Genomic DNA, 18284 nt, shown 5'->3' on the forward strand with positions numbered 1-18284 from the left:
TTAGTTAAGACAGTTCCGGTGATTTTCCCCTAGAAAACTCCCGCTAAAAAGAACTAGGTGCGACTTTTGAGGTATTTTTGTCCTTAAAAGGTCCTTGTAAAACGGGACACATTTGAAACTTTTTTATATTTAAGTCCGATTTCAGTAGTATGTTTTTTTAACTTAAATCCCATCAATTTTTGAAAAAAGCTGATGAAAAAATGAAAGTTATCTCATCCCTTTGTTCTAAAAATTATTCAGGACCTATACAAATTTCAAAAAAATTAACTGGGACATTTATGGTACTTCAGTCCTACTTTAGAAGCCTCTTAATGTACATAAATCACATCAGCTATTTAGACTTTTGAATTCTAATAATTCAATCAAATTTATTTTAAATAATTATTATAAATGAAAATACAAATTGAAATGTAATTCATTTTTAAAAAATAACTGAATTACTATATTAATTCACTACCTCTATTTTGAATAGAAACATGACGACTAAATAAGTGACATACTTTTTTCATTATTCTATAAGAATACAAAAGAATTTGTATTGCATAGCACTTTCTGGATTACGCAAGTATTTTGCTCTGCATTTATTTCTCCTGAATCGTGGCTTAAAGTTGTATGCTTTATTCTTTTACGTTTTACAAGTCATCATTTCAGAAATTGTTAATTCAGCCAATGTTCTCATTTCATACAAAAATATCGCTTCTTTAATTTTTTCGAATCTGCATTATTCATTCAATTAAGATTTTATAATGTTAAGATCATATAAATTGTATTCAGTTCTTCAATTACTTATTACATAAATTATTTATAATTCCTGAAAGAGCATAAGCATAAATAAACTTACGATCAAATAATTATAAAGAATAATGAAACTGCGAAAGCTTTATTATACTTTAAAGTATTTTAATAATTAGACAATTAAAACAGTTAACAGTTAACTTATATCAATAAATAATTTAATTTGCGTCATTATAATAAACCTAAATATCACAAAACCAAAAATATAATTTCCATCCTAAAATTGTTAGAGTTGTCAATCATTTCAAACTGTTTACAGCATTTTAATCCATCTCCGGAGACAAATTATTAGCTTGATTTTTGGTATACCTAAAAATAATTTGCAATAAATAAACTCTCAATAATTCAAAAACTGTAGGAAGAATAAATTTTCTGATTCATTCCTCGATGATATGTTTGTGCTGATGCATGTAAAGAAATTACATGGAAGTTTTTGGTTGAAGAAAGGCACCAAACGGCACGTTTTTTAAATTTAAATTAAAACCATATCATCTTTTCGTTCTGGTCCGTCAGGAAGTCTTTGATTAAATATTCTGATATTGTGGCACAAATATCCAATCGATTCCATACATGGACGCATTGATGCCTGGATAATTATTGTGTTGCAGACTCTTATCGGCATGAAGATTATTTTAAAAATCCGGATACATGGAGCACAGCACCAAACTTGCTGTAAATGTAATTAAAATCAAAATTTAATCAAATAACAAATATGAAATTATTATGCAGTTTAATGAAAATAAATATTTATAATTGAATCGTGACTGAATAAAAATGGAATTTTTTTCTAAAATTCAATAGGGCCATCCACGGGGGGGGGGGGGGGGGGGGGGGGGGGGGGTGCTCGGGAAATTTTATAATCTATTACATGAAAAGGAGAAGGGGTAAATCGATACAGGTACGTAATATTTTTAACAAATCAACCTTATAGGAAATCCATTTATCCAAAATCTATATTTTTGGATACACGGACTGCTATAGTAGTAATTATATTATATTAATTATGATTATAGTACAATTTATAATCAATCATACAGCAGTCATATAATAATAATATAGTAGTTATTATATTGTGGTAATTTTACCAAAAATATCTACAAAAACAGAGCCTTTTTACAATTTTTGAAATTAGTACTACCAGCAAAATCGTTCAACATTGTGTAAATCTATTGGTTTGAACTAAGATATGTTCGAAACTTCCAAGGAATTTCAGAGGTCTCCCAAATATTTCACAGGATTTTTTTAGAATTTTACGATTTATTTAGTTTATCAAGATGCCGTGCGATTTTCTTAGGATTTCCGAGGATTTCATTAATTTTAAAGAATTGAAAAGGCTATTAATAAGGTATTCTAGCAAATTTCCAAAGACCTCAAAAGATTTCATGGAACCTCAAATATTTTAATGGATTTGAAGGAATGCCATCAGATTTCATAAAGGACATCATGCTTACAAGGTACATTATAATATTTTAATAAGTTTTAAAGAATCTATTTACAAGGATTGGGAAATTTTAAAGAACTTTGAAGATTTTAAAAGATTCTTAAAAATTTCGAGGTATTTTCAAAAATTTCAAAACATAATAAAAATCGAAATCTTTTAAATTACTTAAAATCCTTGGAAATAACTCGAAATATTTTAAAAGATTCCAAGGAATTTTAGAAGATTTCCAAGGATTTTAGAAGATTTCTGAAGAGTACCACCGTATTATATGAAATTTTACGGGATTTCAAGGGAATTTATCATATTTTAATGAAATTTAAAACCATTAATTTAAAAGAACTCAGGGATTTCAAAGGGTTTCAAATAAATCGCAATATTTTACGGTATTTTGAAGGATTTCGAGGACTTTGCCGAAAATTAAACAAATTTTGAAGGATTGGACATATTTTAGGTTATTTTAAAGGATGCGAAGGATGTTGCATTCAATTAAAAAATTGTCAAGAATTTGCAAAAGATCTCATCAGATTGAGTGAAATGTAAATAATTTTTTTTAATAATAATTGAGCTATTTTAAACATTCGCTGAGGATTTCAAAAAGTTCATAATATTTTAAAATATTTTAAGGTATGAAAGATTTAAGAAATATTTGAAGAATTTGAAAATATTCCAAGGAATTTTAGATACTTTCTAATATTTCCAAATGTTTTTAAGGATTCTTAAGGAATTTCAATAGATTACATGCGATTTTATAAGATTTTAGAGGATTTAAGTAATTTTGCAGCATTTTAAAGGGTCTCAAAAAGATATTTTAATCCATTTCCCAGGATCTCAAAGGATTTCAAGAACTTGAAATATTTCGAAGACTTTTAAGGAATGTCATTGAATGTTATGAAACTGTACAGGGGTTTAAAAGATTTTATAATCTTTTAATGAAATCGCAAAGAATTTATTGATAAGAATTGAAGGATTTCAAATTATTTTACAAGATTTTAAAAAATTTCAAAGTATTTCTAAAATTTTAACAAATTCAAAAGATTAGAATTCTTCAAAGATTCAAAGGAATTTCAGTCGATTTCAAGAATTTGAAGATATATATTTTTTTCAAGGTTTTAATGTTTTTAAAAAGATTCCAAGGATTTTTCAGCAGCTTAAAAAAATGTTAAGGGATTTTCAAGGATTTTAAATATTTTACGGTACCTTTAAGTATTCCAAGGAAGTTTCACGAGAATAAAACAATTTCAAAGAATATCTTTAAGTTATTTTATAATAATTTACTGAAAATTTCAAGAATTTATTTACAATACTTAAAGGATTTTTAAAGATATCAAAGATTTAAAGAGATTTTTTAATATATTTAAGTATTTTCAAAGATTGTGAATAATTTTAAAGTTTTTAAGGTATTTGAAAAAAAATGAATAAACACAGAATTTTTATTTATTTTTTAACTTTGTATTAATTTTTATTCATTTATTATTTATGAAACCCTCCCTTAGATTCGGTGATCCATTTTATTAGATTTAACATGAAATTAAACGAAATCTTCAAATATCTGGAAAATGTTTTGATATTCTAAATTGTTAATAAAAATATACGCAATGGCTCATATTCTCTCCACAAATAGTATACATTTGTCTTGTATTTTATCTACTTTTATCCAAGTTCTTTTTTATAAAAAGCTTATACTTTTCAATTTAGTTTTATCCACTTTTATGCAACAACCTTTTCCGAACATTATATCCTTTTCCATCCTGTTTTATCACTTTTTATTCTACTTCTCTCTACAACTGTCCTATCCTTTTCTGCCTCATTGATTTCTCATTGCCATAATCTGCTCTCAAATAAGAATTTTTTTTGCAAATTTTGCTATTCTCGTTTTAAAGTTTCTGAAAGAGTGTTATATATATATATATATATATATATATGTGTGTGTGTGTGTGTGTGTGTGTAAATTCCCGAAATTTCGAATTATCAATATTTAAAATTTTTAAAAATATATAAAAATTATATTTAATATTTTTTATAACAGGTAGAATATTTTATTTTATATCATGGATATTGCATAAGCACATATTGAAATTTTAAATAGCTCCTTAAAATTTCGAGGATTTAATCATAATGTCGCCAATTTGATGATTTCGGAACATCTCAGATTGGTGCGTAAACACTTTCAGTATTTTTTGTTTGTTTATTTACAATTATTAATAATTCATTATATTGTATATTATATTATATAGTAATAATATTTAAATGTTTATGTTTTTTTCTGCCTAATTATATTATTTCGATGATGAATTTAGAAAAATTATGATAAATTTGGGAAAATTCAGTTACGCATTTTTTATCTTTAGTAATAATTTCGACATTTTTTTATACATTGTATCAAAGAATCAAGAAACTTTTAACAAAGAAGTACAAAGTTAAACTTTTGGAATTTTTAAAGAATTTTTCATTACTCTTTTAATATTATTACTTCTTAAATTTCAGAATATATTTATGAGTTTCAATTTACAGAATATACAGTCACAGAATCTTAATTTTTAACATAAGAATATCTCATTATTAACGAGTCTAAGTAAACACCATTTACAAAATTTAAATAAGATAATTGATGAAATTATGTTTTTTGCTAACCTATTTTGATTGATTTTATTTTTTTTAACACTATAGAACAAAAACTCACAATTTAATTAATTTATTATATTTTATTCTATTTATTTTATTTTATTATTATTATATTGTTTATTATTATTATTTTTTTATTCACTGAAAAGCTCAAGTAGCCCAGATTAAGGAAAACAATTTCTTGGTAAAGAACAAAAAATACGTCTCTCATATTTTTCTTTGGAAAACAATCTATTTTAGTCCCAAACAATACCGCGACATCACCAGGGTCAGACTATTTGACTTGATATGACATCAGTCAACAATAGATTCTGATCAAATTAGATTATGCCTCACAAATTGTTTAATTCCAATACTGAATAATATATAGGACAGCTTGGATCGAAATCGAATAGATTGGAATTAAATTTTAAGAAAATTAATAAATCAAGTCTAGAATAAATTACAAGTAAAATTCTTCTTTTGGTTATTAAAAGGAACTTGTCCATTTTTCTTTCGAACAGGTAGCTTCTAATTTTGCAATTAGATTTTTGACTAGACCCCCCCCCCCTTGTTCGGAATGCATCTAGTTTGGTTCAAAAATCTAATATTTATGTGAAAATTAAATTATTTTTTTGAAAATTCAAACTGTTTTGTCAAAAAGTAATCTCTTTTGGTTAAAAAATTAACTTTTTGGTTGAAAGTTAAACCAATTTGTTAAAAATTTATTGCTTTAGTTAAATATTCATCTCTTTAGTTAAAATAACGTAACTATTTTGTTAAAAATTCGTTTCATTTTTGGTTGTGAATGTATATTTTTTCAGTTGAAAGTTTAGTAATTTTGTAGAAAATTCATCTTCGTTAGTTAAAAATTCAAATATTTGTTTGAATATTCAAATATTTTTTTGATAATTTTTTGCCAGAAATTAATCTTCTAGGTTAAAAAGTCAACTCTTTGGTTTCAATTTTGAATATTGTGCTATAAATCCGTTCTTTTTTGGTAGCTAATTAATCTTCTTGGTTTTAAAAGCTCGTCCATTTGGTTGGGTTCAATTCTTTTTAATTTGAAAATAATTTTTTTTTTTAATATTGAATATTACATAGTTTGCAAAGGACGCATTTTTTAAAACTACTATTTTGTAACAACTTGTCTTTTTTGATTTGAAATGTATCATTTTAGGTGGAAATGACACTATTTGCACGGAAATTAACTTCCTTCTTGAAAATTCATATTTTTAACTAAAAATTAAACTACTTTGGTAGAAAATTAAACTATTTGGTTAAAAAGCGAACAATTCATTCAAAAAATTTAACAATTATGTTGGCAATTCGTTTTTTGTTGTTGATTAAAATTTAACTTTATGGTTGAATGTTAAACCACCTTGTTATAAATTATGTTTTTGTTTAAAACTTAAAATATTATGTTGAAATTTCAATTATTATATTCAAATTTTAATCATTTTGTTGAAAATTCAACTATTATTTTGTTGGTAAATTTATCTTCTTTGGTTAAAAATTCAACTGTCTGGTAGAAAATTGGTCCCTCGGATTGAAAATTCATCTTTTTTGGTTGAAAATTAACATTTTTCTCGAAAATTACACTTTTCAAGTAGAAAATTAAACTCTCTTCTAAAAAATGTATCCGATTATATTAAAAATTCAACTACTTTGTCGAAAATGTAATTACTAGATTTTTGTTTCAATAATATTGGTCTTTAAGGTGGATTTAAATTTTATTTTTTGATGAGAGAAGTATCACGTGTTGCAAAACCTTTGCGACCCCTCCCCCCAACCCTTTAGAGCGTCGCGTCATTTGTGGACGCTCCGATTGAACCTGTAATGAAAAAGCTTTTTATTTAATTTTCCTACGATTAATAAATCGTCATTATTAAGTCAAGAATTCCGGTATACAATGAACGGTCAATAAAGGCTGAAGGTCCGTTATTGATTTGAAGAAATGTTCGCAGTAATGAAAATCTAATAAACTCACCCCAAAGGCAAGGCACGCAAAGGTGAGACCCATGAAAAGGGCAACCAAGGGAGCCACCAAGACTGAAAGAAAAATATAGCAACATCCTCTCGATAATCGAAAACACTGACCACTTAATCGCCAAGCGCATTCTGGACTTCGAATTCCATCTGGTTCACCGATTACGTCCTCCCACGTCACCTGCGGTCAATATTAACTTTGATTATAATCGCGCAGAGAAAAGTCAGTGACCTCATGAACAAATTTTTCTACCACATCGGATTAGGGCAATAGGGCTGACACAAAAAAAAAGGAATTTTTTGTGTTGACGTTTGCCCAAAAACTGCATTTGTTTATTAAATTTGTTTATAATTTTAATAAGAATGATCTTAAGAGAAATACACTTCATTACAATATTGTTTCCTTATCACTTTCTTAAAATATGACGTTAAAAAAAGTAAAATTATTCAATTTAATAGAAAAGAAATTTTCAACATACAATTTGTTTATAGCTTGTTTTTGTTTATTTGATAGATGGAGTATCTTTATCTAACGTAAATCTACGAAACGCAGGCGATTACTAAAATTTTCCTATTATTGACGAGCACCGGGATCGTAAAATATAAAAAATTCCCATTTTTGTCATCATATTTATTTATTTATAAGCAGATTTAAAAACTTAATATGTAGTGTGGAATAATTGATTTAAATTTAAATCAATTCTCATCAATAAAAACTTATTACACGTGAAATTGAGCTGACTTTCGATATTAACAACAAAAAATTATTGAATTTCAAAAAATGTAATTAAATTGTTAAAGTTAAAAAAATGGGAATAAATGAGAAACTTTGAAATATTTTTGATTATAGCTTCGTGATTTTAACCGAAATAAAATTAACAATCTATTTTTAAATAAGTGTGTTTACTACTTTCAAACGTAACTAAAAATTAGAAATCAAATGAAAACTACCAAAAAACGGTTCAGCAGTCTTATTTCGTTTGGCAATGAGCAAGTTTAAAACCCTATTTTTTCTTTAAAGAAATACAAATTGAAGGAGCATGATCAAAATTCAAGGAATTTTCCAGATTTTTCCAGGTAAAAAAGAATTCAAGGGCTTTTTCAGTTATTCAAAGATTTCCAGAACAAAAGACATCCTGATCTTTGTGGTCATCAATAAACTGTCTTACCAATTTTGGGAGAATTTTTATATCCCGCGCCCTAATTGAGAATCGTAGTTTTAACAAAAAATGGAACAGTTACCCTTTCAGTTAGAAAAATTAAATTAAAACAAAGGAATTTTCTACTTTGGAGATTACTACGTTGAAGATTAATTTTTTGCTCAAAAAAGATTAGCTTTCCATGAATTCTCTTCATGAACTTTCAACAAAACCGTTGAATTTTTCACACGGCAAAATGAATTTTCAACAATAAAGTGAATTTTTCTACCAAGTTGTTAATTTTTCAAATAAATATTTTAATTATTAACCAAATATATAAATCTTGAACAAAAAAAAAAAACAATTTTGCAAACCAAAAATGAAACAGGTACATTATAAGTTTAGAAATTAATTTTCAATAAAAAAATAACTATTTTTTCGGTTTAATTAAACCAGAAAAACGATTTGGCACGAAACAGTTAAATCCACAGTTAAAAAAATGAATTTTTAAAAAATAAGATTAATTTTATGCTCAAAAAGACGTATTTTCAACAAAATAATGAATTAAAAACAAAACAATTGAATTTTTTCCATAAAATCAAATAGTTGATTAAAAAAAAAGACCAAAGTTTTTATCAAAAAATGGAAGTTACATTTTTAGTTAAAAAAATTACTTTTCAACATTAAAAATAATTTTTTAACAGTTGAATTAAATAAGAAAAACGAATTTATCACAAAATAGTTGAATCCTCGGCCAATGAGATAAATTTAAGAAAAAATAATAATTTTCTACCCAAAAAGACGATTTTTAAACAAAATAAATTAATTTTCTAAAAAAAGTTGTACTTCTCATCCAACAGCAAATACTTCAATTTTTTTAACGAAGCGTTTGAATTTTCAATCAAATAGTTGAGTTAAAAAAAAATGGAATAGTTACATTTGCAATTAAAAAAATTAATTTCAAACAAAAAAAAAAGAATTTTCTTCTGGTTAAATTGAACAAGAAAAGATGAGTTTGTAATCCGATAGTTTTAAGCCACAGACAAAATAATAAATATTAAAAAAATAAAATTAATTTTCTACTCAAAAGGATGAATTTCAACAAAATAGTTGAATTTTCCACAAAAACCAGTTGAATTTATAGACGGACACTATGATTATTCAGCAGTTAATTTTTCCAACACATAATTTAATTTTTGATCCTATAGTTCATTTTTCTACAAAGTGATTAAATTTTCACCGAAAAGATGGATTTTCAACCAAAGAGATGCATCTTCATCAAAAAAGAGAAAGTTTTAACAAAGAAGTACAACTGTCAATGAAGCTGTTAAATTTTTCACAAAGAAAGATACGTTTTTAACAAAATAATTGCATTTTCAATAAAAGAATTGAATTTTCAATCGAATAATAGAATTTTTCACAAAAAATAAAAATTATTGAAAAATCGAGAAAACGGGGAAAGAAGAGGGGTCTGGAAGAGTTTGAAGTCTGAAATATGAAAGTACACTCCAAGTCCTATATAATAACAGTTTCGGGTGTTGCCTTGTTACTAAATAGACGTTCTAGAAATGTTAACAGTCTTGGCCGTCTGAACCCTTTCCAATTTGAATGCATAATAATTTCTAGGTGAGAGTCGCAATCGTCTCACGCCCTGTCCCCTGAGAAGCTGCGTGGGCCAGCACTTCTAAGAATTACAAAATCGGACTGGCTTCTATGGGATCTAGAGTGTAATTTTCAAACTTACTAAGTTAGTATTTAACTGAACCGATGGAGCGAAATCTTTTGCAAAAGTCTTAAACTTTCTGAAATTTATATTTAAGAAATGTACTAAATTTTATTCATGTCTGTCAGGTTACTTCAACTGGAGCCCCTCCCCCACCTGTTACCAACCGTCGTTTCTTACGTGACCCCCTCTCCCTCAAATTGGTAACGTAGTTTATGGACGGTACTTTTCGAATGACCCATATATATTTTTAATGTAGAGATGACCAATTATATTTTCTAAAATGTCAAGTTATCCTAAAATTAATTTCCCACATAAAAACTACATTCGTGATAATATTTTCCCTATAATTAGATTACATCTTTGCCGGTTTTTTTGAAGATATTGTTTTCAATTGACCCAAATAACATGATAAAAAAACAAAGTTCTGTAATTAGTTAAAAAAAGTGTATTTTAAAAATAAAATATAAATTTTTTGACTCTTTATGTTTCGTCATGGGCGTCCGACTCACCAGACTCGCCAGTAAGGCAGTTGAAATTAATCCTGTCTTCAGATACGTTTGTTTTGAAGTTTTGTGAATTTTTCAATTAGTAATATAAAGAATTTCAACCACTGATAGGTGTTGAAACTTAATATAATTGCTCTAAATTTTAATTTTATTTTCAAGAACACAACAACTAATATTGTTCCAGCCAAGAATAGGGGTCAAAACTTAAATTAATAGATGAAAAATTGTTATTATAATAAGGAGTTATTACAATTTCTATGAAATGGTTAATGAACTAAAAAAAAGGAATTATAAACCTACCCTCAATAATTTTCATACTTTCATTTTCAGCACACCATTTTATCACAGTGAAAATCCTGCAGCTACATTTAAAAATATTTTAAACTTTCTCATTTATTCTCGACTTTTTTCCAACTTCTACTACAATATAATGACGCTTTTTAAATTTAATCATTTTCGTCTCTCAATGTATTGAAAGTAAGATCAATTGCGCATGTAATGAGCTTTTATTGATTAGATTTGGTTACAATTTGACTGAGGAAGGGTGTCGAAATGTCAGTCACCTATGTCAATAAAACTTCGCTATGTTGCAGAAGACAAAATAATATGAAAAACTTATGTTTAATTTCCAGGTGCTGAAATTATCATGAAATTCTGAATGAAAAGAACTGACATCGAAAACAAGACTAATTTTTCCGTCGACAACTTACCGAATAATACATTTGTTTATTACATTTGTGAAAAGAAAACAAACGATTTATCATTTGAGTATGGGTGTTGATAAAATTATTATCGACTTCCCAATTAAAATGACTGACATCGAGAAAAATGAATTTTTCGGGCAACAGATGCACGAATAATGGGTTTGTTTATTAAATTTATTTCAAATATTAAGAAGAATGATCGTAAGGGGAATTTGTTTTATTATAATATTTTTTTCTTCAAAATTTCTTGCTATAAAACTTAAAAAACGTACAATTATTGAAAACTGTAGAAAAATATTTTGAACAAATAATTTATTCATAATAATTTTTTTATTTCTTGTATCAATAGAATATGTTTATCTAATGTAAATTTATGAAACTTATGTGATTAAAACATTGTTCCTATTATTGACAAGAACCGGGAACGTCCAATAAAAAAATTGACATTTTTTTGTAATATTTGTTTATTACAAACAAATTAAAAACTGAATAAAAACTCAGACTAGACAACTTTTCAAATCGGTCAATATTTGTGGGCTGTACTTTATTTTCAACCAAAAAAGTTGTTTTTCCATTGTGCGTAGGTCAGGAAAAACTTGGAAATTAGGGAAAAGTCAGGAAATTTTATTGGTTACAGAAAATCAGGGATTTTGAAGAAAAAAACTTGAAGAAGTCAGAAAATTTCTCCAAAAGGCACTTTAAATAACTGTTAAAGATAATACATTTTTACTTTAAAAATTTTTATTTGAGTTATTTCATTGCGTGTATTAAAGAAGGTTCGTTAAAACTGTTACAAAGATTCTGGTATTTGAATATTAATGGTCAAGGAAAATAAAAAATTGGTCAAAGTAAAGTTAGACAATTGAAAAAATTAAATGTGGCACTTCTCTGATGTAACATTCTTCTTAGTAATTTAGTTGCCTTATATTCTTATTTCTTTTTCTATTTATTTAAAAAAAATTAATTTCAGAAATTAAAAACTTATTTACTGTGTAAAAATCTTTTTTTTCGGTTAAAAATATATTTTTATTAAATTGAAAATAAAACGACTTGGGTAAACTACTTTGAACCATTTTGCTTTATAATTGATTTTTTCTTTCTTTTTTAGGTAATAATTGAATTATTTATTTGAAAATCTATCTATTTTGTTAAAAATTCATCATTTTTGTTAGAAACTCATCTTATAAATTGAACTATTTTGTTCAAAATCCTTTTTTTTAAATATAAACTATTTCATTTTTTGTTGTTAAAAGTTTATCTTTTTGTGGGAAATTTAAATTTTTGTTTGAAGTATGTATAATGTTTTTTGTTTCAAAATACGACTGTTCGATTGGAAGTTCATTTTCTTAATTATAAAGTTAAAGTGTTTTGTTTAAAATTCATCCTTTTTGGTTTAAAATTTAACTTTTTTCTTGAACATTCGTCCTTTTGGACAGAAAATTTGTCCCGTCGGATTTAAAATTCACTTTTTTCTTAAGAATTAAAATGTTTTCTGATAAATGTAATTATTTTGTTGTAAATGCAACTGTTTTTAGTTAAAGTCTAATCTTTGTTTGTTTAAAATTCGATCATTTATGAGAAAATTCAACAATTTGGTTAAAAATTCAACTTATTTGTTCAAAATGTTATTGTCTTATTAAAAATTAAACTTAAATTAGGTAAAAATTCAATAAGTCAGTCAAATTTCAATTGATCCTAATAAAATAAGCTCATTGCACGAAATTAAACTGTATTAACTGTAATAATGTATTTTTTTGTCCTGGAAAATATGGAACAGTCCTGGATTTTCTTTTTTTCACAACTTCACATGCATTTTTTTATTTATTTTTTTCGATAAATTCACATTTTATCTCAAACCGGCATGAAAAAGGCAATTCGAAACCGATTTTAAAGTTTAATGGCTGAATTTATTCTTTTCATCTAATTTATTGATATCTATATCTTCAATGTTCGATATTTTTCACTGAAATTCATACTTTCAAAGACATAGTTTTTTTTATCAAAATCATGAGAAATCAGCATGATTTTAATTTTTTGTCCTTTCTCCTAAAAAATAACGATTTCACCAAAAAGTCTTATGAAAAAAGTTGTATTTTAACGAAATAAAAAAAAGTTCTGTAGGATATTTTTATATATAAGTAAACCTAAAAAACGGTTTAAAAATCGATACAAGCGTCATCAATTTGGCGCATTTTGAAAAAGAATCAGAAAAAAATTAATATTTTAAAATTTCTTTACAAATTATCCTCATTTGTATCCAAACTCAATAAACAATGGCTCATTTTGTTCTATAAAACATTATATACAAAAAGATCGATTATTTATTAAGATTAAATTAAACTTTTGTGCATTGAATAGGGTCCTTGCATGATTTACAAGAATATAATTTTTCAATAATATATATTATCTGATGTTGAGACTGATCATTCAAAAATTAGGTTTAAATACTATATTACTGAAAAACTTGAAAACAAAAAAGCATTAGGAAATCAATTTATTTATGATATACAGTAGGAAGAGTGCGTACAAAAATTCGGAGGTCGGAAATAGAACTATGTGAAAAAGTAGCGTGTAAGGACCCTGAAAATATATCAATAATTTGAATTCAATCGATAAATGCTCTGGTTTTGCGCGTTAAGAAAATATGTTGGAAAAAATACGTATTTTCGTAATTTAAAATTTTTCATGAATGTACATTTTTTTCTACATTTCTGAAAGTCTTAAATGACTCTCTAAATTTACACATATTTTTATACGCAGTCTCATCAGACATTATTAATTTTTAGCAGAGCCCTGTTTTCAAAAAATAATTTTAAAACCTGCAGAAATATGAAGACTTTTTCGGGTTTCTAGAACGTAACGACAGGTAAAAATACGCTAGAAAAAATGCGATCAGTCTAGGAAATCATAGGTGTCAATATACTGAATTTCTTAAAAAAAGAAACAAAAAAATGACTTCTTGGAAAATATGCTGCCTCTTTGTTTCTGATTCCACAAACTTATCAATTTTTCCCAGAGTGTTTTTAATAATAAATTTTTAATTTTTATTAATAAATATCAGACTTTTTTTAGCTTTCTCTACTAATGGGGCTGCAATTGGAAATCTGAGAACATTTAAAAGTTGTTTAAGGCTTCCGGGAATGTAAAAAATGACATCCACAAAAATATCAAAATTATGAAAATAAAGAATTAAAACAAAAAATTATGTTAAAGCGCAAAGCTAAGGCGTTTATCGATCGAATCCAAATGAATTGCACTTTACCAGGGTCCTAATACGCTACTTTTCACATAGTTCTATTTCCGATTTCCCAAATTTTCTCTTTTCGAGCCACCCTAATATACAGATACATTCATTAGTTTAGCAGCTTTCAAAAAACAAAACAAAAATCCTAATTTTTTTCTTGTACTAAATTTCAGACCGATTATAAGTTGGTTGCTTTCTGAAGTCATTATTTAAGGCCACCAAACATTAGAGCAATCACGAACTTTAAAAATTTTGAATATTGATAAATTTATTAAAACTGAAGAATATTTGTTTCCGTACGTTTAAGATTCTGAAAAACATCGCACCTGAATGTGTTGATTCAAATTATTAGGGTCTCTGTCTTCCAGATCAGCTACACTTGCGCCTTCTATGGAGGACTCCGCCTTCTCCATATCTGGAATTTGAAAATTCACGCACGTAGTGTCACATCTGAGAGCCTCTCGTACTCGGGGCCACATTTAAAATTTTATACTAAATTTTTGAATTAAATTATTATTCATGTGATTGTTAGTTGAAGCTCCTTATTTTAGGTGCAAAGGACTAATAAAATTTTAAACTGATGTTTCGTTATAAGCGACTGTCGAGTGACAAGAATCGGTTGCGAGACTTCTTCCATTGATTTTGCGTAATAAATAATTAAAGTCTGGATAAGTATACCTCAAAGTCAAGTGCTATACTACAGTTGAAGGCATTAGCTTATTTCTGGCATTGTTTTATGAAAATACCTCGTAATTTTCATCTAATTTATTATTAAAAACTATTACTTGTAATTATTTGCATCTTTTTTTTTTGCCAGGGTCAATTAGTTGAATTTTAAAACAAACAAAAAATGTAATAGTTAATCATTGTATTCAACCAAAAAAGGCGATGTTTAAAACAAAAACTGAATCGTCAACCTGAAGAGATGAATTGGCATACAAAATAAAACGAATTTTTTACAAAACAATTTAATTTTCAAACTAAAAATATGAATTTTCTAAAATACAGTTAAATTTTTTAGCCACAAATATGAACTTTCAGGAAAAAAGGTGCATTTTAAACCAAATAGTATAACTTTTATTCCAAAACGATGAATTTTTGAAAAAAAAGTTGAATGTTTTACTAAAAAAAAAAGAATAAAAAAAAACAGAAATATTGTCAACTAAAAATATTAATTTTCAACAACAAAATTTATTTCTCAACCAAATAGATGAATTTTTGACCAAAAAATATAATTTTTTTCAACTAAAAATGTCATTTTTAATAAAACAGTTACAATTGTAATCAAAACAAAAACATTTTTGACCAAGCAATACAATTTTTAACCAAAAACGATTGAATAAAATGTTGTAATTTTAAGCCAAAAAGCGTTTCAGGGAAAAAAGTAAATTTTCAAACAAATAGTTGAATTTGCAACAAAAAGATGAATTTTCAACCAAGAAAATTAGTTATATTCAAAAAAAATTAATTGACTACCAAACAGAAGAATCTTTGACAAAATACATTTATTTTGAAGTAAATAGTAAAATTATTTAGCAAAAAGATACATTTTTAACTCAAAAAGAAGAATATGCAACAAACTACATAAATTTGTAATACAATGATTCAATTTTGAAACTAAAAAAGAATAATTTTTAACAAAAAATGGCATAATGATATTTTCATTGCAAATAATTAAATTTCAAATACCACCTAAAAAGATGAATTTTGAACAAAATATGTTAAATTTCATAAAGAACCAAAAAAGATTTTAATTTTTAATAAAAAAACTGTTTTATTTAACTAAAAAAAACGTATTTTGAGCAAAATATTTAAAAATTACAAGTTTCCACAAAATACATAAACTTTTAACCAAATGGTAAAAATAGTTTACCAAATACTTGATTTTTCAACTAAGAACATGAATTTTCTACCAGAAAGACAAATCTGTAACGAATATTTACATTTCTATCCCGACAGTTCAATTTTCAACCAAATATTTAAATTTTAAAACTGTAAAGATAGATTTAAACCAAAAATAGAATTATGAAATCTTTGATACAAAAAAAAGAATTCGCTGCTAAAAAGTTTAATTTTCTACAAAATTGTTGAATCTTCAAGCCAAGATCACGAATTAGCTACGAGAAGAACAAAATTATTAGGTAGTAGTTCAACTTTGAATCAAGGAGTTGAATTTTCAACATGAAAGAACGAAAAAGAGAATAGTTGATATATAACAAAAAAAGATTAACACTTTTTATTTTTAAAAAAGAGTTAAATTTACCTCAATCAGACGAATCTTCAACAAATTACTCATAAAAGTACAAATCCTCAAATAAAACAAAATTATTTTTAACCAAACAGTTATAATTTTAAAAAAATGATTTTCTACCAAAAAGACTGGATTTTTTTAAAAAGAATTTTAAGAGATACCAAAGCAATTTTAAGAATTTTATGATATTAGGAACGATTTCTGCGGATTTCAGGGGATTTTGATGAGACTTCGCAAATTTGAAGCAATTCAAAGAAATTTCAAAAGATTCCAAAGTATATTCACTTATTTCAAAGAATTTTCTAAGATTAAGAAAGATTTAACAGCATTGGAAGAGATTTCCGACAATTATAAAGTATTTTATGGGTTTTTAATTACAGGGATTTTAATATATTCTAATGGGTGTTAAAAGATTCAGAAAGATTCCCACGAATATTAAAGATTTCAATATGTTTTAAAGAGGTTTCAAAGATTTCAAAATATTTTACATGACTTTCGAGGATGTTAAACGATTTTTAGAGATTTTAAGGATTTTAAAACTCAAAAAGGATAATAAAGGATTCAACAGGATTATAAGGGATTTCTTGTTGTTTTGAAGATTCGAAGAGATTTTTAGGATATTCACAGTTTCAAGGGGTTTTAAGGGATTTATGAAGATTTCAAAGTATTCTTACGAATTTTGAGATTTCAAAAGATTTGCGAAGATTTCAAAGTATTTACAAATATGATACAGGATTTTTGAGGGATTTCGAGAAACATTAATGACTTTTGAAAGATTTTAATGTACATTGTAAGGAATTTCAAAAGATTTTGCAAGATTCCCGCGGACTTTGAAGATTGCAATTAATTTTAAAGAGATTTAAAAGAGTTCAGTATTTTCACAGTTTTTAAACGGTTTTACAGAATTGCCATGGAGTTCAATCGCTTTAAAGCTGTTTTAAGAGATTATGTATACATATTTTTACAAATATATAAATCAAATAATTTTTGTTTAATTCTAAGGGATAAACTTTAAAATTATAATTATAAAAGTACTATATTTATAATATTTATTTAAAAATTTTAATTTTTTAAAAATATTTAATCATTTATAATAATTATTTACATAATTAGAAATTAATTTTTTTAATAATATTATTGAAATATAAATTTAATTATATTAAAAATAATGTAAGATCACGTATTTTCTTGATTGATAATGGTTTCATGTGAAAAATAATTTTATAGTTAGCGGTATTTCCTATATTTTTTAGTTTTTTTAGGCGTCTTCTCAACCCTTAAATAGGGGTAATTTTTTTTAATTTTCTAAAAACGGAAACCGATACTCACTTTGGTTTTCAATGACGAGTAATTTGATACACGTAACATATTCTTAAATTTTTTCCCTAGGTCGCTAGCGAGGTCCAAAAGATAGGCTAAAAACAGCCTATTTTGGCGTCACTCTTTAATTTTCAATCCACAGAGTTATTCAATTTTACATATAATTCTTTATTTTTCAAATATTCAAATTAAAAGCACTAAAAATTGTATTCCTCTCTTGAAAAAGTCAATTCTTTTATATATTTTTTTCTTATCTAATAACTTATTATTCTTTTTAAAACTCCAATAAATTTCTGTCACCTCTTATATTTTTTAATTCCACATCATTAATCGCTGGATTGAAACCATTTTATATGATAACCATTTTCAAGCACTCTTTCCTTTGGTATGATGTTTTATCACTACTAAAGAATTCTTTTCATTTTTCCCGGTTTTTAGCACATTTCCCTATTTTTTAAAGCAATTATATCTTTATCATATTCTATCATACTCCTCTGTCGATGAATTTTTCAACAAATAATAAAATTTAGAATGAAAAAGATAAAATTCAGGACATAGCAGCTGCAAA

The 18284-nt window shown here is 25.9% G+C and overlaps 1 protein-coding gene across 5 annotated transcripts in view; it reads right to left on the reverse strand.

Moving 5' to 3' along the window:
• Positions 1 to 886: 886 nt before the first annotated feature.
• LOC117174558 (caveolin-3-like) overlaps positions 887 to 18284 on the reverse strand; it is a 506197-nt gene continuing 488799 nt past the window's right edge. For 2 of the 5 annotated variants that reach the window (XM_033363767.1, XM_033363766.1), the window contains exons 2-4: positions 14472 to 14560; positions 6828 to 7007; positions 887 to 1465 (exon numbers count right to left, since the gene is read on the reverse strand). In XM_033363767.1, coding sequence (XP_033219658.1) covers positions 1268 to 1465; positions 6828 to 7007; positions 14472 to 14558 — 465 coding nt within the window. In that variant the 5' untranslated portion in view covers positions 14559 to 14560 and the 3' untranslated portion in view covers positions 887 to 1267. Of the gene's footprint in view, positions 1466 to 6827; positions 7008 to 14471; positions 14722 to 18284 lie in introns of those variants that run through there. The other 3 variants (XM_033363769.1, XM_033363768.1, XM_033363764.1) reach the window with 2 other exon arrangements.

Source organism: Belonocnema kinseyi, chromosome 6 (genome assembly GCF_010883055.1).
Source record: "Belonocnema kinseyi isolate 2016_QV_RU_SX_M_011 chromosome 6, B_treatae_v1, whole genome shotgun sequence".
NCBI classification, from domain to species: Eukaryota; Metazoa; Arthropoda; class Insecta; order Hymenoptera; family Cynipidae; genus Belonocnema; species Belonocnema kinseyi.